Raw genomic sequence first — 20,910 nt, 5'->3', positions numbered from 1 at the left:
ATCTGGTTTCTGATTCAGCCATTTCTTCTACATGTCATGCTCACATCCCCAAACATATATGTGCATTTGATTGTTACCCAACTGTCAGCTTTTAAGAGCTAAGATCGTATAAAAATCAACTAATAAGTCTTCAAAACTTGCTTTAACCTAAACCTTAAATCGGCAAATCGCAACAGTTTTAAACCGAACAAAACAATTCTCTTCATGTAATCTGACTGTTTTCAGAGAAAAGCTGTTTCAGCCAAATAGCATTACAATGAAGCCCTTATGGTTTAAGGCATCCAATCCCTAATAGAGAATGAGCTAAAACCCAGCATTTTAAGTAACTTTTCTAAAAACTAAATAGGTTAGAAAATATATATATATTTTTTTTTCTGAAACATACCTTCAACGGAGACAAAGCAAGTGAAAACCCAGTAGTTCCAGCAAAATCTTCTGAACTTCTTAATGTTTATATTCATATGATAATCTACGTATTCTATCTTCCTGTGTTGTCTATAGCTGTAGTAGATAGAAGAGAGTGAGCAGAGAGTTGGGATGTGAACCTCTCTGGGCGGGACAATCGCTCCAGCAGAGCAGAGTGTACAATCAGGCAGCTGGACCTCTTAATGTCTCTTTCTCGTGTCACCCCTCTGTCCCACAATGGTGCAATGGAGGATTAAACACAATATAGAAAAAATGATGCGGTTTTCTTCCTCTCCTGTACTTTCCTTCTATTTTCATCTTCTTCCACCTCTCCAGATTTGGAGGGTGAGAGCTAAGTGTCCAAATAGGCAGATAAAAAACTCAGAAAAACAGGCAAATGTAGTGAGTAGGTGGGTTAAAGCCGGTATATACACTGAACTGCTGGTTGAATTGGAAATAACTTTGGAATGACTTTCTTGGGGAGACCAGAATGGACCATTTTACTAGGTTTTCAATAAGTTTATTAAAAGGTGTCTCCAGGGTGGTCCCACATTAAAAGGGTCTGAAGGCGAAAACAGTTCTTCTCCACCTGTGTTTGTCCTGTATAAATACCTGACTGAATTAGAGAAGAGAGTTTCTGTACATGTTTTTACAAAGCTGCCAGCCTGTGAACCTGTTTAATTAAATGTACACACACAGTTCTAGGAATAGAGAGAGAAAGAGCACATGGAGAGAGAGAGAGAGAGAGAGAGAGAGAGAGAGAGAAAGAGAGGGAGAGAGAAGGAGGGAGAGGGAGATGGAGAGGAGGTCTTTTGCATTTATTTCAACAGATATATACTATTTGGAGTGAAGCAGCACCTCATAAAGCACAGTGACATAAACAACTGGAGAGATGGCCTCCACTCCAAAGTGTGTGTGTGTGTGTGTGTGTGTGTGTGTGTGTGTGTGTGTGTGTGTGTGTGTGTGTGTGTGTGTGTGTGTGTGTGTGTGTGTTAATGTGCATGTGTGTCAACTGTGTACAGTGCATGTCAAAATGTCAAACAAACTGTCGTAGCACAGAGCTGACCTGAATACTATAGTGAAGGAATTCCTCATTAGTTTATATGAATGTATTCTGTGGGTCAGGCGGCGCTTTGAGTCTGAGAAAAAATGGCTAAAGAAACATTGCTTGGTTATCTTTGCTTTGCTTTAAACAGAACGCTTTCCAAGGTGTCACATTGCATTATGCAAAGTATAGTATCCAAACTGGGGATTTAAAGTCTTGATAGTTCTGCATGTGCTTCACACTTTGACAATTATTTTCCATGTTTTGTCTTTAAAACTTATTATGACCATAATTATGACCATATTGACAATGAGCAGGAATGCATTTATCTGATTCTCAAATATATATATATATATATATATATATATATATATATATATATATATATATATATATATATATATATATATATATATATATATATATATATATATATATATATATAGACTTGTGCTTTAGTGTGTCAAATTTTGCAGCCCAATGCTGAGAAATAATTAAAAGATATCCAAGTGAAATTAAGTTACTGTGGCATGCAATTATGTTTTTCATATTAACGTATTATGGTTATTATAAAATATAATTTATTGTTGTTAATGTAATCCATAGCACCAATTGCTATGAATTACATAGTAGTATAATATAAATACAAATAATAATATAATTTAATAATATAAATGTATAATACAATGTAATAATGTAAGTACAATTTAAACGTGAACAGTGCTCTTCTTCTTTTACGTGTGCAGAGGAAGGACGTGTGTGAATATAACAATTCACGACACGTCTGATTTATATTCAACCAAAACGATTTCATTTCCGGCATCGGAACGGTTTGTTTAAGTACCACACGGAACCGGTAGCGATGGGAACGGAAACCAAAGCTGTAAACAAACGTAACGCTCGTTAGCTCAGCAACAGCTTTAGTTAGTATTATATTACACATGCGCAACACGAGCGTGGACCAAGCGCCGAGACGATGTTTAAAAATACTTTTCAAAGCGGATTCTTGTCTATTTTATACAGCATCGGCAGCAAACCACTTCAGATATGGGATAAAAAGGTGAGCAGCTGTTCGCACTACGACCCGAGTAGCGTATGTATATATAGCTAGCTAGCTGCGTTAGCTTTAGCCGCGCGGAGGCTAACGAGCTGGAAGCTCGGCAGCATTTAAAATACAACCTCTACTGTACTGTACTCTAAATGCAGTATTACAACTACAAACTCTACTGTACTGTACTCTAAATGCAGTATTATAACTACAACCTCGAATGTACTGTGCTCTAAATGGAGTATTAAAACTACAACCTCTACTGGATTGTGCTCTGAATGCAGTATTACAACGACAATTATACTGTTCTGTGTTCTAAATGCAGTATTGAAACTACAATATACACTGTCCTGTGCTCTGGATGCATTATTACAACTACAATCTCCCTGTCTAGTTAGTTATTAGCGCTGTCACGTTTCTCTGTTGACATTTTGAAACCAAACGCAGTAACCTAATGATTCAAAGCAACGGTATTGATCTGGGTGGATTTTTAGGGACTTGTGTCGCTGTTAAACATGGAAGTCATTATTATATAATATATTAACGCCCTTTGTTTTCCGACTGTGACCAAGGCTCAATTGAAGTGGGCCGAAAAGGCGTGGTTGCCAAGCAACATGTAACAGTGGGGGATTTATCAGATCATTTGCAGCTCGAGACGACACAAGACAACAAAATGTAAAAGGTTTTGCTACTATTCACCGACTTCATCGTCCTGACTGATACTGGATTTTAGAGGTGGATACTGCACTGTACATATACTCGTAACATAAAATATAGCAGTAGGCAGGCCTTCTGGGTTCAAGTCTTTTTTTCACTCGACAGAAGTAATCAGCTCAATTTCAAAGCCGCAGGAAGGAGCGAGTGGGTTTCAGGTTTTGAAAAGCTGAGCAAAGTCACCTCAGCTGGTTTAATTCTGTCTCAACAAGAAGTGACAGAAGAACAATAATGACAATCTATGCAGCTTTTCAGTAATTGCACACTCAAAGTCCGGCCAGTCATATTTATTGTCATTTGGACATATTGAAACAATGGCTTAATCAAAGATATCCAGAAAGTGTGGTGATGTTTGGACAAACTGTCCATGCAAATGTGTGGAACAAGTAGAGCACTATTGAGCGATTTTCAAAATAGTTTTACACACGTGATTCAGCATTTCCATTAAACGTATCCTGCCAGTTTTTTTATTGAATGGACAAACTATTTCTGATTTATATGATTTGTGTTATGCCACGGCCGTTTGTTGCATTTGTATTGCCCCCTAATGCAACTTTCAAAGTATGTTTCATATCCTGAAAGTTTTGGGACGATTGACCAATAATGGTTGATTTTGGTCTTTTTGTGTGCTGAGCAACGCCTTGTAAGTCTGGTCCAATAATGATCCATAGAAAATGTGATAGTGATCATACCAATGGTTAGGAGATGTCAAACATGTGTTTTTAAAAATAAATCGGTATGGGTTCAAATCTGGTTAGGCAGACTTATATGGTCCAAGAGGAGCACATTGAGCTGAATATGTGTGTGTGCAATTTTAAATCAATTCTCCATATGAACCTTATAAAGTTTCTGTGTGTTCACAGGTGAGGAATGGTCACATCAAGAGAATCACAGACAATGACATCCACTCACTGGTATTGGAGGTGGAGGGGACAAACGTCAGGTGAGTTTATGTTGAACGGATTCTTCAGCTCAGGTCAACCCACTGAAGCACTCGTCACCCTCAGTCATCTCCTTTGTCTTTCTCTTTCATCTGCTCCCTGTAGTACCACGTATATAACATGTCCCGCAGACCCCAAGAAGACATTGGGCATCAAGCTCCCTTTTCTCGTTATGATCATCAAAAATCTCAAGAAGTATTTCACCTTTGAAGTCCAGGTAGGGAAGGCATTCCTGCAGATACAGACAACGTTCATGACTTGGTGTTAGAACAAACAAATGTGTGATGCGAATGTATGGGTTTGTTTATTGCAGTCACCAAATTCATGCTTTCTCCCCATCTTTGAAAAAAAAAAACGTTTAGGTGTTAGATGATAAAAACGTTCGCCGGCGTTTTCGGGCGAGTAACTATCAAAGTACGACACGAGTGAAGCCGTTTATCTGCACCATGCCTATGAGGCTGGATGATGGCTGGAACCAGATTCAGTTCAACCTGTCAGACTTCACCAGGAGGGCCTACGGAACCAATTACATCGAGACGCTGCGTGTACAGGTGAGTGCACAGAGATGGACTACGAACCAGTTGTCTCCGGATGCACTGTGTGACTGTAGAGCCTCATTTCTGATGCTAATTGCTGAACTTTTTTCCTCTCAGATCCACGCTAACTGTCGAATAAGGAGAGTGTATTTCTCAGACAGACTGTACTCGGAGGACGAGCTTCCAGCTGAGTTTAAACTCTACCTGCCTGTCCAGAACCAGAAAGCAAAGGTGAAATGTCACACACCAAATACACACAACATATAAACACACAATTACCAGGAGAATTCATCTTTTCGTATCTCATGACTTTCTATTTTTGGGGTCACGATTGAACATCAATTCTCAATTCAGTACATGGATCAACTTCAGTCCATTGTGCACTAATATATGCCGTGTGGCAAATTATGGCTTGAAAGCAGAATGAAGTGTAGATAAGATTATGAAACTTTTGTATTTGGAAAAAGTTTTATCATATAATGATCAAGTTATACAAAGATGTACGTTAATACCTCGGATGCCTACTGTGGAATTTCTTTACGCTAACGGTATTGAAATACAATATAGAATATATATTGAAATAATTTCATTCGGTGGTCTCCTCCTGGGACCATGAATTAATAGTTAGATATCAATAACATCGTTAAACTCCGCATTACTCCGTGAAAAGCGACGTCTCCAGAGCACAACTCTTGGTTGGTGAGGGCAGTTTCTAGGTACAGCCGCTAACATTAGCGCTGACAGCTACATAAATGTAATATTTGGCTAGCACAGCTCTATGCTAGTTCTCCAGCGAGGCGCAATGGCTGATGGGTATTCCATGTCAATTTTCTTTGGAGTGAAGAGCCATTCAGTCTTTGCCTAACACTCATTTGTGTGTGTGTTTCTTGCAGCAGTAGAGATTCTCACCCTGCATCGTTCCACCAGACCCAATGTGGAGTTTCACAAAAATAACTTCTGTGTGTATTAATATGATGAACTTTGTAATTTTGAATCTGAGTTTTGAGTGCCGTCTTGTGTTGCTCTTTGCACAATAAAGTTTTTTTATGGACTCACCTGTCCTCAAAGTTTTCAGTGCTGACTGTCATGGTTCAAAGATGATGCTGTCAGTTTTCTAGGAACAATAGTTTGTGCCACACATTCAAGCGTTACAGGCGCTGAAAAAGATTATAAGTAGTGAATTTAGGATAACCGCTCAGAAAATAAAGGCTCAATAGACAAGTCCATTCGTCATGTATAAATACTCTTTATCAAATGACACGCATCATTTCCAGTGAAAGGCTGTGAAAATGATTTGGCATTCCCAAAACAAATCTTTGTTTCACTTTGGATTTTCTGTATACAGTATGAATAGATCAGTAATACATTCATTTAACTACATGTTGCATCACATAATCATTCAAAAGCAACTAAACACAGTTCAACTTAAAGATGCAGCTTCAGCATTTCATACTCATATTCCAAGAGCAGAGAGTGCAGTAATATTGTGGAAACAGCAAGTGCTACAAAAACACAAAAAGAACTGGGAGAGTTTCACGGTAAACTCCGGAGCTCGACGCCCTGTCACTTCATATTTAACTTTTTCAAGAAATCTCACAACATGACACAGTAAGACAGAAATAAAAGTAAACAACTTAATTGAGTAAATATATTTTTCACAGGAGATTCATACAAATGAGAAAAAGAATAATTTACACTTTTGGATTATTTGAGTTCGGTTTACCATGAGTGTCCAGTATTTTCTGATACTGACTGACTTTACGGTTTAGTGTTTTAGTTTTCCCACCCAACTCAAAAGAAAATATACTGAAACCTGGTCTGGTACTTTAGTGTGGTATTTCGGTATGCTACTTCAGTGTGGTACTCAAAACACTGTTGCTAGATTTTCCAATTCTAGAATAATCCTCAGATGTTCACTTTATAAAATAAAAAAAAGAGGATTGAACAAATGTTACACACTCACCACTGCTCAGTTTATAAAGTTCACATAATTTTTAAACTGGGTCACATCTGTTGATCAAAGTGGGTTAGAGTAATATTAAAGCTGCCATTTGTGCACTGAGAGACCAATAAGGTGATAATGTTTATGCTTGAATAAGGCTCTCCAAAATAACATCTTGTTTTCATGAAATCATTAAAAAAAATAATACTGCTTTGACATTGAAAATGATGTCATTCTGCAAAAAAGGTTAGGTTTCATTTGCACAAGAATTTGAACTACAGGTCGGCAGCAAAGCTCCCAAATATTTCCAATACCATGAATATAAATGCATTTTGAATCCATTGGCCACATAGGATACGGTTTAGGAAGTATTTGTCTTTTTTATTATGTAAAACAATTTGTAATTATTATTTATTTTTTACAGCAGGCACTTAAATAAATTTCAATGAGGAATGCCAACACAGTATTTTTTTTTTTTATAACTGGTGTAATTTAACAACAGTATTTACCTGAAATGTGATCAATAAGGAAATAAAATGGGGCAAATCTTGCAAAGAAAGGCTCAGATGTATCGTGGTCAACTGTCACTATGCATTTGGAAAGCAGTTCAAAACATGACAAAGTTAAATAACACAATATCTAACTTCTATATAGCAATATCCTTATTGGAAACATTTAAATTAAGTCAACCCAAGAAATAGAGTCTTTAGAATTTAAATACGGGAAAAAACGGTGGCATAAAAAGTCTGTTTGAAACTCATTACCACTGCAGCTGCTGTTGTTTTACTTTGAAAAAAACATAAATTAGGCCAAACTGATACAATAACAAAATGTCAACAAGCAAATCACAAAACATACAAATTATTTCAACAAAACATATCTTCCTTGCAGGATTGAAAAAAAAAAAAATACAAATCTATTGCTTTCGGCAACGGCATGCATTTCTTTAAAGTGCAAAACATTCATTGGTTCAATCATAAATCAACTGTATTAAATCATTGATTTAAAATAAATCATACTTTGGCACAACATAAATAAAGACAGTCGCACCGACAAATAAAATGATACAAGTATAATATAAACCTATAAAGTCAAATGCAACACAAACAAAAGACACAAGTGTCAGAACAAATAACACACCTGTAGCATGTACTGCGACACTAAGAGCTTGCATTGATGCTGTTTGGAGACAGAGGAGGAGAGGATGCCTGGAGGTCCACGACTGTACACATAAGGTCACAAAAACCTCCTTTTACAGTTCCTACTTCACTTTTTAAACATCTCTTCTTTCCGTTTCTCGTCTTTAATCACTCTTGTTTAACAATTCCTTGGATTATGCATTTCTGTACTACTCAACTACTGCATCAATCGGTTTATCATCATTCCTCTGTTGCCTTTGGATACAAGAAAGAAGTGATCTCTCAGCCTGTGCTCGCTTGGCAGTGATTCACAGATGTGTACATATTTTCCCAAAACTCGAGGAGTGCTTGGTTACAAGCAGAGTTTCCACTTTTAAATGCACCAAAGTGCTTTTGAAGTTCAAGAAATGACCCCTAATCTTAGTTTGAGCTCATGAATCATCAACCACACATCTACTTTTTTAATCCCAATAACAGAAATCCAAGTGCTATTTCCCTTTGGGCCCAGGATTAATTGAAGTTGAAAGAGTCCGATGCTAGATGCAGATATTCAGAGTGGGTGGTGACTGCGGATCCCGAGCGTAATACATGAGGCCGACTACAAAAGTATCTATGCGCAACTAAAGTGGAACACTGCTTGAAAGCAAACACTTCTCTTGTTAGATTAATTTCCTGGCATACTATGGTTCATCTCTTTAGTGCAAAAATCAAGAAGTCAAATATTTTCCTGCTGTTGCTGCTTTTCCCTCACAGGTTCATCTTAACAGGGCTTTCTATTAAAGTCTCCTTAACTTGCTCTACATTCACCCATCGAGTTGTCCTGCAGGCTGGTGTGCGTGTTCACAACATGATCTGGACATGTTTGTGCGACTGTGGCAACGCGCCCGTTTGTCCGGTACTATGTCGTGCTCCCATGGTGAATGACATAGTAGTCATGGACGTACATCAACACAGCGACAGGCTGGCCGATGATGAGCGAGATCCACACTGCAGCGTTGCCATAGTTGCCATTCAGGAAACGACCCACAAACCAAGCCAGCGGAACCTGAAGAGAGTAAAGTTCAGAGGTCAGAGTGTGTTGGCCTCCAGCAGAGGAGAGAAAGAGATGAAGGGTTCAGTGCTTCTCACCTGAGCCATCATTCCCATAAAGGCCCACGGTCGAAACATCTTCAGAGGAACACTCACCAGGTACTGAAGACAGAAATACCATCTATCAGACAGAGCTTTTAAGGTATTGAAAATATGTAAAAGATGCACACTCATTATTCTGATTAAATCTTTTCATTTCGGCACAACTTGACTGATTTAGCCGTCTATCTGGAAGCCAGCACCTCACGACTGTCGACTAACAACCGTCCACAACGGGACATATCAAGTACAGACAACAAATAAAAACGGCGCAGGATTTGAGGTCCAATTAGCAGATATGTAGACGTTACCTCGTGGAAGAAAGCAGACATCAGGAAGACTGCGGTTTGAGCCAGAAACTTGTTGACTCCCTTCCTCAACACTGGCTTATAGAAGTGTCTGTAACACACAAAGACACGCCATCAGGCACTCAACAAATTACACTGATCTGGTGGAAATTACCCCAAAATAAATAGCAAAGAGAGCAAAAGGTTTGCCGCTCACCTCAGGCACCACTTGTGAACTGGGATATTCCAGTTGGCCCAGAAATATGTGACAGACTCAGAGTTCCTGAAATGAACAAAAATTTCACAAGTTTGAGAATCTGACTTCACACAATCTGTTTTCACTTTGAAATTAAATAGTTTTTTTTTGTGCAAATTCTTGTCAAAAAAGCCAAATGACACTATTGAATGAATACACTTTCATTCCTGTGTGATACACGAGCCTCTTAAATTTCGGGGATCACAGCTGACAATATGTGAGCTAAATCCACTTGTCACTTGCTGTCGAGATTAAACGTACCAGAAGTGACCACTCAAGATTAAATGGGGCCAACTCTGACTCAGCATGTGAAACGTGTCGCGGTGTTTCTTCACAGGTGTTAATCATGTGTGTTGGCTGTTTCTTCAACTCACCACCAGTCTTTGTAGAACTCTCTGTCTCCAAACTGCAGCAGCTCTGCCACAAAGTTCATCGAAGAGTGGAAAAACCAATAGAAGAATATTAACCATATCAGATGGTTAGGGACCTGGGAGCAGAAGAGAGGAGGAGGATAAGAGGGTCATGGGAGGTGTTGTTACGGTTACACTATGGTGACAATGTTGCTACCTCCCATCTAATACACATGAGACAGTTACGACAAAGGGAGACCACATCATTGTTCAATTTGCAAGATTGATTGGTACAAGTGTTTTTTCTTTTTTTTAATCTTTATTGTTTTTCATAATTGGGTTATGGCAGGATACACTTGTGTGTCCAGTGTAACTAAAGAACCTCATGATACTCACAGCTAACTTTAGGAGGCGCTCTACCATCCTAGAAAAGTCCATTTCCTGTGAGAGACAGAATGACAACTTCTTTTATTGACAATGTTTGCCCTAAAGACAAAACTGTGTGTGTGTGTGTGTGTGTGTGTGTGTGTGTGTGTGTGTGTGTGTGTGTGTGTGTGTGTGTGTTTGTGTTTGTGTGTGTACGCACCTGGAATGGTTTCATTGAGTTCTGTATGGTGGGAACCATCCACTGGAAGACACAAATGAAAATGTCCTTGCATTGTTTGAGTGATGAAAACAGATTTAAATAGGAAAATATTTCCATGACTTCCTGTGTGTACGCTCACTGGAGTGTATTCTGACTGCTTGTCTGTGTAATTTATGTTGTGTTAATGTTCAACATACCTGCTGTATCAATCCCACCAACAGCTGCATGAAGAAAAGCTACAAGAAAGAGCAAGTAAAAAATAAAAACAATGCATGATCTTTTTTAGTTTGCAAAATCTCCGTGGGCACTAGGAGCATACACAACGAATGTGTGTTTGTGTTCCCTCTCACCATTTCAAAGAGTCTTCTCAGCAGGAACCTTTTGCGTATCCGAGGTGACCGCGGGAAGTTCAGCTCGTAGCAGAGCGTTGGAGCGAAGACAAAGTAGTACATGTCTACAGACAAAAATGAATAAAAACAACATCTTAATTTAGAAATGTTTATCATTATCATTAAAAACGGTGCAGTTTATGGCCATGCAGACATCAGGGTTACCTCTGTGCGTGAGGTTGCCCGGATAGGAGACATGAGGATGAACTGCTGAACCATTCGATTGTGCCACGGACGGACCTGACACACACACACACACACACACACACACACACACACACACACACACACACGAGAATTAATTGGTACTTTAAGTCTCGCACTCATTTAATTGACTACCGTACTCAAGTGGTTTGACAGCAACCCATCAAATTACATTATAAAAACAAGACAATCAGCATGTTGGATATAAAAGGATGTCTCTGTGTGTGCTCTCTGTTTGTCCTGGCTCCTACAGTGAGGAGATACAGTGTCATGTAGCATTTAGGACTAAAATGTTCGACACATACAACTTTAATCTCCGTCTGTGACGTAGCGTGACAGTGTTAACACAAAGCTGCAGTTTGTCTTGTCACCACTAGATGGGAGTAGCAGCAAAGTAATATATATAAAAAAAAAACAATACAATCATGTATAGTGTGCACTGACATTTGTGTTTGAATCAGGTTCCTTGAGTTAGTTTTACTGTTAGTCTGCTCTTAAGTGCACTGCTCAAGAGCCCCTCTTCCCTTCTACATGTGTGCCTACTCACAGTCTAACATGTCTTCCACACTGTGTGTGTGTGTGTGTTGATATACTTACATGAGTATGATCGTGTTAGTCTCTTTGCTTTTGCTTGTCTAATTTCTCGACACCACCTGTTGGTGTCTTGGTAGGAGTACAGCTTGAGAAACAGCACCGTGTAGATTCCTAACGAGAGCACGCCACCCACTGACACACAAAATGCAAAAGACCGATGTCATTTTTGTGCCACTATTAAAATACACACAAGCATGAATTCTTATTCAAAATGATGAATTTATGTCTCAAACATACACTGTAAACATGTATGTATTTAGTATGTACCTGGGGTCACGGAGGTCACTGTGAGTACAGTGGCTGCGGGGAAGATCAACAGGGATGTCAGGTTAAAAATATGAAGAATCAGTCCTGTCACTTGAGAAATGGTACCCTAGGAATGATACAAAGAAAACAGAAAAGAGTCATTGTAAAACATTTGATCTGACTGTTGATATGCTTTCATTATTTTTTCCTTTAACCAGAAAAACACATATTTTTCACTGTGCAACACTAGATCTAATGGGCTTTTAACAAATAACATATTGCATCTTTCAGGTTGTTTTAGATTAGTGTTTCCCTAACTTTTTTCCTGGGGACACACTGGTCCGGACCAACTTTACTGCCATTTCCGCATCATCTTATATTATCTTAAGTAGGTAGATCAGCCCTTTGAGGAGGAAACTTTGTTTTAGGCTGGTCTAATGTTAAACGCGTAATAAATGAGACCAAATATACACATTTAGGCAGTTGACAGGCTCTTGTTTTTTTCCCTCTCATCAGTTAAACAAACAGAATATAAGCCTTTTGTAATAGATTCAAGGTTATAAGTAGGCTACAATTATACGAACATTCAGGCTCCTTCATGTGGCTTAAAGGTGTACTGCAGATAAACATTTTAAATAAAAGGACTATGGAAGAAATGTTACTAATTTATTTGGTGAACCAAATAAAATCTCCTGTGACCCACCTGTGACTGTGAGTCCCAACCCAGTCAGCTTCAGATCATATGCAATCTAATCTGAACCAGGAGTGGTGTTCTTATCAGAGTTAACAGCAGGTATAAAGAGGCCAGGTGCTTTGTCGCTGACTTTACAGTGTAGACTCCAGGACCTCTTTCAGGCAAACATTCTCAAAGGGAGATCCCTCAATGATAATAATATATATATAAAAAAATACTCAGCTCTCTTTAGTACTTTAGTTCATTAAACAGCTCAGAATTGTTTTTCCCCCGGGCGCCTCAAAGGGCAACCCACTGCTCCCTATCCCTGCACAAAGTTATGATTTCAAGGTCAGGTCTTTGGAATCCAAAAAAAAAGGTTTCAAGGGATTTACCAGCAAAGATAAGAAAAGCAAACTGAATTAAACAATCAGGAAACATTTGCAGAGCCCAATAGGATGCAAAATGTATGCAAATCATTGTAATCACTCACCACAGCCAGACGCCTCTCTGTGTACAAGGCTGCTAAGATGAACACATTGGACACTGAAACACAGGAGAGACAAAACACAGACTCATCCGATACAGCAGCACACAGATGTGAACCGTAGTGGGAGGTTGACTTCATTTTTATTCCTCAGTTTAACACCATTTAGAGAAACCGGTGATGAATACCGATTTTTTTAAACATGATGGCACGTTTCGGGTACTAGATTAGTCCAGTATTTCCTCAAAATAGCATTCTATATATAGAAGTGTAGGCAAGTGTCTAGCCCTGCCGAGGACAATTTGTGCAATTTGCGCAATTTGTATTGACTTGTTTTACTGCATTGATAAAGCCGGTTGTGGCCGGAAAAGAGACAATGTCAAGAGTCACCCTTCTTTGGGTAAATAATTAATAACAGCTGTGCTGGAATATTCAGGACAGGAACTCGTGCTAATAATGCTTCTATGTGCCATCACTGAGCATCTGGTTGTAAATCTGCTCTAACAAGCAGTATCAGATCAGCCATTTGGGACCTGGCGAGGCTGTAAAACATGTTTCATTACGGTCAACAACGACACTTTGTGTTACAGTGATGGAGAATAATGTTTCCTGACTTCCGTATGGGATTCACAGATACCTCCCTCGTTTCAACCCAGAGGTCACAGAGGGACAAACGGCTGCGAGTCATTCAACGGCTGTTTACACGACTTTGGAGGCAGCAGACTAAATGCTCCGTACCAATGATGAGGCAAGCTGATGGCCAGCTGTAGGGGTCCTTCAAGAAGAGAGAGACGACTTGGATCGGGTCCACCAAGATGCCATACCTGGAGAAGAGAAGAGCGAAGAGACATTATTGATCCCATCATTTAGAAACACTTTTGTGTGCAGATATGAGGCTGAAATGGTTACGTGAGGTTTAGCTTCAAACAAAGGTTTGGTGTGCTCACAAAAACATTGTAATCTAAAACAATTGGATAATAAAAAAGGATTGAAACCCAGAGGAACGTCAGCCAACATAGAAACTGTTTTATATCCAATTTAAGCCGTATTTATCATCTTTCAAACTACACCAGGACACACCATGCTGGCACTTACTTATGTCTCAATTCTTTAGAGACAAACAAACAAAGCTGTGCATGTGCCGTTGGATGTACTTTCGATGTTTGATCACATCCAGCTCCTGTTTCTATTGATTTTGAAAGAAAAGTGACAAATTATTGTAATAATAAACTAGGGGGCCGTGGTGAGGTGGAGGATGAGGGCGACACCGCCAGTTGTATAGGCGTATGGCAGTGAGTCGCAACAGCGCCGGCTTTTGTGTGTGTGTGTATGTGTGTACTCACTTTATAATGTTCTCCAAGAAGAGGCGTGTATTACTCAGCCCCTGAAAGAGAGCAACAGGAGCTAATGAGCATAGTTCACAGTATCAACAAGAATCAACTGTTTACCCAACAATATTTGTTTATCACCACCCCTGCTAGAAATCTGATTAAAGAAATCTGCTCATGATTAGTCTGCAGACTGCCATGTGTTTGTTTGTGCGTATTGAGCGAGTAATTATCCAAGACAGGAACACAAATAGGTTTTCTTTAAAAAAACAACTGCAACAGTTGAAGAATCAGTGCATACAAAAAGACAAACCCTAAGTTAAGCAACTCCGTGATAACTGTCACACCTTGCTTCTGCTCACTCTGTTAAATGTGTCAAGTAAAACAAGTTTATCATTATATTATGTGTTAAAGTTCAAGGTCTGAGTCCAGCTTGAACTCCGCCATCAGTTATCAGAGCTTTCTGAGATTAAAAACAAGCCACCCACTCAACGCAGAGAGCCAACATGTATATGTGTATATGTATGTATACATTTTATAGATCATTTATGTGGCGTGTTCAGTGAGTTAGAGACGGTTATGAGAATGAGGACAGTGAGGGCACGACACGCGATAAGGTCACGCAGTAGTGAGTATGTGCCATGTTGCCCCTCGGCCCGCTCGCCTGCCAAGACCCTGCAGCAATGACTTTTGCCCAAACTAGTAACCTTTGCTTTAGTGACCTTTAACACGGACCACAGAGGACCGTTGTGTAGAACAAGACTCTTGGGAAAGAGGCCTTTCCAGATCATGTCAAGAAATCATTGCAAAACCTGATTTTTGCAATTATTCAACTGTACAACTGTGTCCTCTCTTGACCCTGACCAGAGAGAGGTCAGTGTGCAAAGTCAGATACAGAGCAATGCCCTGGGAGATGCCAGGATTCTGTGTCTTGCTCAAAGACACTTCAGCAGGGGCTATCATAACTGAACCCAAGGCTGCCTGCTTAAATATACATTTATGTCCAGCCTTTATTACAGTTAGGACGTTTTTCTGCAATCTGTTATCTGTCTTATGGTCAGTAATAAAAATGCTGTGTGATGTTGTGTGAACAAAAACTTTATGTTTGAGTTGTTGAATCAAACCTTTTAGCACCCAACAATCTGAATATTTACACTCCGAGTTAAGCACATGTTCTTATCTGCTTCTCTTTATAATCATTTACAATTTCCTCAGTAATAAAACACTAATAATGAGCTGTTAGAATAACAGCTCATTATTAGTTACTTTGAATGATCTTCTATTAATTACTTTGAATGATCTTCAATATGTTTCAAACGACAATCTTGACACTGTGTGAACCAGATGAAATCTGACGATAGTTTCAGTAATGTCCCGTGGATAGGAGACACGTATCAGATTTAGTAAGTTTAAAAATAGAAAGAGCTGAACTTTAGGACCATGACATATAAAGCTGTTAAGCCAACCTGAGAGAACTTGTGCCAACAAAGACTGAACCAGCAAATGTTTTGCTTTGGCCAAGGTCTTCTGTCAAATGCTTCCCTTCAACACACAGCAAAGACATTTGGGGACATGCATGTACGCTCTGTATTTAATAACTAGTCAGCAGTTTGTATTCATATTCCCCAAAACATCATCGAGAAACCAACAAAACAAACTATTCATTCACACGTATCTGTCTGTTATCAGTCTGGTGCAAGGAAACTAAAGGAGTGTGATACACAAAAAAGAAAAGAAACCCGCAGCTGGCTCTTTGTGGCCATTTAAGGTGTTTATGGTCTGTTTGGCTGCACGTCGGAGATGATGATATAAACCGGCAGAAGCATCAATTTGCATCACATCCTGGGATGATTTCTGCTCGTCAAGGATGAACATAGTGTCTTGTGCCGAAGAGCTTCACTGTCTGACTTTGTCCTCATATCATTCAGGCACATCCTGGCACACTGATCTTAAAAAATAACAAAAGTCTTCGTTGGTTCACGAGCACAGATTAGTTTTTAGCACCAATCTTAATCTTCTTAACATTGTGTCTTGTTATTGAGAGCTTCAGACATTGAAATGTATTCATCCTCCAAACAACTGGAGAAAGTCAAGTTCAACAAGAATATTGTCAAAAACAAACGTGAACACCTACTTTACGAGAATTAAAAGTTTAGCTGTTTCAAAAGGGAACTTATGGATTTAAAAATATATATTATTTTGCCGACCACCTATATTTTATGGTTGTGAATTAATTGAATTAGTGATATTTCGAAACACTTTGCCTTTAACAATGAAAATTGAAAATGAAGTAAGTAAACCAACACATCTAATGTCTTATCTGTAGAAACATGTGCTCCTGCAGCTGACATTTTAGGCATTTAGCCGACGGTCCTGGTTATTGGGGACAAATTACACAACTAAGCTTCTAAATGCACACACACACACACACACACACACACACACACACACACACACGACTTTATGGTTCCACTTCACACTCTTACAGTCTAATCCTGAAGGCTTCCTAAAACGGCCTGAACTGAGTGAAGCCGTCGCCAGTGACCAAAAAGTAGAGGACGTGGTCGTCACAGATACATTTTCTTAAAATGGAATTAATCCTGTCACAGAACTGCAAAATAAGGCCTGATTGAAAAAAGGAGAGGAAAAAAACAGGCGCGCACACACACACACACACACACACACACACACACACACACACACACACACACACACACGGCGAACTGTATTTTTGTATCCTCCGAGCTATGAAATACAGTTACAGTACACACAGATGAATCAGCAACTGGAACAGGGCGTAAAGTACATTTTTCTGAAGAGGCTCCTGTTGGCTAGTTTTAACAGGGGCTCCTATTCTTGTCACATGCAGTGTTTGTCTCGTGTTTTAGCAGCCAGCTTTTTGCTGCTTTCAAGTTATTCCTTTCAGTTTATCCTAGCAAGCTTAAGATTTGAAAGCATAAACTGTGATGCACACAGTTTTTTTCTTCTTCTTTTCCCCAGAGCTATAAATAAAATTGTCTCTGAAAGAAGATTAATCTTTTGGGATAATGTTCTATTTTAGAATTTCAGTATGAGAAACAACTTTATTGGCCAAGCGAGCACATTAACACCGCTCTGAGCAGAAGATACTGTCAGTGAACATTCATCAGACACGTACGGCACGGTATTATTTATTAGAATCTGTGACTTTTAGAACCAAGGATTTTAAATTAAACTATATAATACTGATTGATATGGGGCAAGACACTAAAAATAATAATAATCTCTCTCCTGCAATTTAGGGCTGATTGAAAATCCCTCCATTACATTCATATTCATAATTCTCCGCGGTGTGCGATCAAGGTATGAACCGTCACTTCAATCCTCGGGATGCCGCCTGTAGGTGTAGCAGAACACCTCGATACAAGTACAGCGAACAGAAGGTCTGCTTCTGATGAGGGTGTCATTCAAAGTCGTAGAAATTAGAAACAAGTGCGGGAAATGACACACCGGGAGGAGAATCTACTGAAGAGAGATAACATGAAAACAACTTATCAGACTCCTCGCAGACAAGTTTCATGTGTCACAGGAAGTCACAGATGGCACTTCTGCTTTTGTTCTGAAAGCAATGACCAAAAATCCCTCATGCAGCGCAATGTGCGACAGCAGTTAGCAGCTTTGTATACTCTATGCGTTTGTGTGTAAGTGACAGTGAGAAGACAACGAGAGGGTCATGCAACTGGTTAGGAACAATAACTCTTGCAAAAAAAGTATGACTTGCACGTCTTGTTTTCACCCAGAATGTACGGGTCATTGTTTGTGGAAGTCACAGCACATTTTCGGACACACAGTCGGACTCACCAGCATGACGACACACCAGTTGAGGATTCCTCTGTAGTTGCTGTAGCCACTGGCTGAACTCAAGAGAGACTCCTGGAGGACGTGACAGCTGCATGGAAACACAAAGTCAATATTATAGTCATTGATGATCTTATTATAGTCATTGATGATCTTATGTTTGTGCTGATCAAGCTCTTTGCATTCATTTCTTCCTGCCAGTTTATCTGCAAAAGCTCAGGGATGAAACCATTTAGTACATCACTTCAGTCACTCTCAAACCTGTCCAGGAAACATCCAGCTGCATCTTCAAATTACAGACACGGAGGCTGCATAATTCAAACGAACAACTCCTCGTGACTAATGGTTAGCCACAAATAATTTGGAGGGGGGTGTAATGAGCAACTAGGACCCAGTATGTAGCATACATTCACATTTGTATGACATTTTGTATTTCTGTTAATTAATTGTTTTTATCTTATGTTTGGTTGAGGCATTTACTTTCCTAGCTGGAAAGCACTTACGGTACTAATTCTGCAGTAAACTTCAAATCATAGATGGCCCATGGGCAGGAAGCACAGTTTTTGTATATATATTTTTGAATGAACTAAATATGTCCAGTAGTCTAATGGTAAGGCCAAAGGGCATTGTGAAATCTTAAGGCTATTTATCAGGCTAGAACCTTTGCACAACAATCAAAGAATTTGCACACAAAAAAAGTAAGAGGAGAAGAGTGGATGGAGGAGAAGCAGAGGAGAGAGTACAAAGAGAAGAGAAACAGGATAGAAAGATAAGGTGGGGGATCATTCAGTATTAACGAGAGAAAGGTGGATAACGAAGATGAGGTGAAGAGACAGCGGGGTTTGAGGTGAAGTACGGAAGGAAATGAGCATATAGAGAGAGGAAAGAGTAGAGGGGTTCCCCAATGAGTGCCAGGAAACAAGACCAGCAGAAGTACGTGCAGACAGACAGATAGTCAGGCAGCGCAGGATGGCAAAAGCACATGTCATTGTTGTTTCCTGGAATCTAAAAAAATGTATTACAATCACTTTATCTCAACATTCTGGTGTTGCAATTTTCTTTTGATGCCCTGATGATATCAATTGTGAGCAAAACACCAGCCAGACTCTTGGCAGCTCACAACCAGAAGTAGAGGCGAAGACTTATCTGGGGAAGTGGGCGTGTTACCATAAAATGTTTAGGCTAAGGGTCGGGCTATTATGTCTCCTCTCACAATGTCGGTTTTCACTCGTAGACGACCAACTCTCTTGCCATGTACCCTTCTTACATCTACACCCCTGACAAAATACCTCTACATACAAATAAAATACAAATGTTTTTGAAATGCTTGGTTTAATAATTTCTTGACCGTATTTGTTTTCATACTTCCATTCCCCCTTGTCCTTTCCAAGTGTAGAGGTGGCATGTCAATGCAAAGCATGTTGGACACCATCAAGGGAAGGTGTTGGACATTGAAGATGAATTTCCAAGTTAACTTCAAGCCTATTTAATAGAAGTATGCAGTCAAACAATATAGTTTGAGCCCCATTAGCTTTAAGGACAGCCCTGACAAATAGCGAGTGAAAGGGTTATAATACAAATGAGTCACATCGGTCTAAATGACGCAACAACTTCCTGCCATTTCAATTAACGTTAACGTTTGCGTACGTGACGTTGAAAACGTCTAAAAAAAACCCCACAACAACATCGGTGAACGTTACCCGAGTCTCTCGTTAAAATCTTCCACCAAACTCTTCTGTTTCTTGGGGCTGCTGGGGAGCTCCGACAGCCCCGTCTCTCCGTCCACCTTCCCGTTGTTGCTCGCGTGCCTGGACGGCTCCTTTGTTTTGGCTTTAGCGGGAGGCTGCGAGGGTTTCTCCCCGGCATCGGGCCACTTGCTCCCATTGGAGATGGTCGTCCTCCTCCGGCGGGTCACGGGCCCTCTCGTCTCGGCTTTATCGCTCATTTCTGCAGCTCCAGTCACGCAGCGTCTACCTGCCTGACATCGCTGTGGTCAACCTGCGGTCACCTGTCTCTCTGATCCCATGCGCGGGGTCGCATCAAGAGCGGGTAGACGAGCAGTCCCGAGTCGTGTGTCAACGCTGCTGGTTATGATGCGTTTCATCACCGCCACAGCTCAAGTTGCAATTGTCATTAAGGTTGCCAGATCTGTGTTTTTAACTGACATCCCCCTCTCGAGCCGATGTCCCAATCCACTTCCGGATTGGCTGTTCCACAAAAAAAAATGCACTGGGTGAGAGTGGCATGTATCATTGTAACATGTTAACTCTTTGCCACAACATATATAGAAGATATGATATATTATAAATATGAACCTGCAACAACTACAGGTCCATACTCCTTTGACAGGCTAATACATGTGTACCTATTGTGTATTCATCTGATATTGTTATTTTTAGATTATGTTAAAGTACTACTAAATATTTATCAGAGTCTTGGAAAATGCCCCTGATTTTAGACTCTCAGATAATTCCCAACACAAACTCCACCAATCATTGAATAATAATCAGATTTTGTTGTTGCCATTTGTATAAATACATAAAGTAGATCATTATGATCTATCCATTAGTCCTATATACTTTGAAGAAATTAGTTTTGTAATATGTGTTCCCTCTAGAATCAAACCTAATCCAGTTTTGGCCTTTTTGCAGTATGAAAAATAATGTATGTCTTTACTTAAATGTGTTTGTTTTGATCAAGTCCATATGCTGGGTTTGGATTTGCCACTGTAAACAATTTGTATGCAACCAAGCAGCATGAGAGAAAACACTCAGG

The 20,910-nt window shown here is 39.6% G+C and overlaps 2 protein-coding genes across 3 annotated transcripts; one reads left to right on the top strand and one right to left on the bottom strand.

The window, feature by feature from the left end:
* The first annotated feature begins 2,325 nt into the window (after nt 1-2,325).
* cfap20 (cilia and flagella associated protein 20) lies at nt 2,326-5,740 on the top strand. 2 transcript variants are annotated; one of them, XM_079232404.1, is made up of 6 exons: nt 2,326-2,510; nt 4,076-4,155; nt 4,259-4,370; nt 4,516-4,704; nt 4,807-4,920; nt 5,586-5,740. In XM_079232404.1, the coding sequence occupies exons 1-6, from the start codon at nt 2,427-2,429 to the stop codon at nt 5,586-5,588; spliced, it is 582 nt and encodes a 193-aa protein (XP_079088530.1). In that variant the 5' UTR covers nt 2,326-2,426; the 3' UTR covers nt 5,589-5,740. The 2 variants fall into 2 exon arrangements, with proteins under 2 accessions (XP_079088530.1, XP_079088529.1); XM_079232403.1 differs by having other exon boundaries at nt 5,583-5,740.
* Nucleotides 5,741-5,976: 236 nt separating this feature from the next.
* dgat1a (diacylglycerol O-acyltransferase 1a) lies at nt 5,977-20,080 on the bottom strand (the record flags this gene model as incomplete). The annotated part of the gene is made up of 17 exons (XM_079232180.1): nt 5,977-8,815; nt 8,899-8,961; nt 9,210-9,297; nt 9,403-9,468; nt 9,816-9,928; nt 10,188-10,232; nt 10,378-10,419; nt 10,575-10,613; nt 10,728-10,831; nt 10,932-11,006; nt 11,568-11,696; nt 11,832-11,937; nt 12,977-13,029; nt 13,709-13,794; nt 14,314-14,354; nt 18,139-18,226; nt 19,836-20,080. The coding sequence occupies 17 exons, from the start codon at nt 20,078-20,080 to the stop codon at nt 8,669-8,671; spliced, it is 1,530 nt and encodes a 509-aa protein (XP_079088306.1). The 3' UTR covers nt 5,977-8,668.
* Nucleotides 20,081-20,910: the final 830 nt, after the last annotated feature.

The sequence above is a fragment of the Taurulus bubalis genome (genome assembly GCF_910589615.1).
Source record: "Taurulus bubalis genome assembly, chromosome: 16".
Lineage (NCBI taxonomy): Eukaryota > Metazoa > Chordata > Actinopteri > Perciformes > Cottidae > Taurulus > Taurulus bubalis.
Note: the sequence above shows the minus strand (reverse complement) of the source record. Positions and strands in the feature narration are given on the sequence as shown.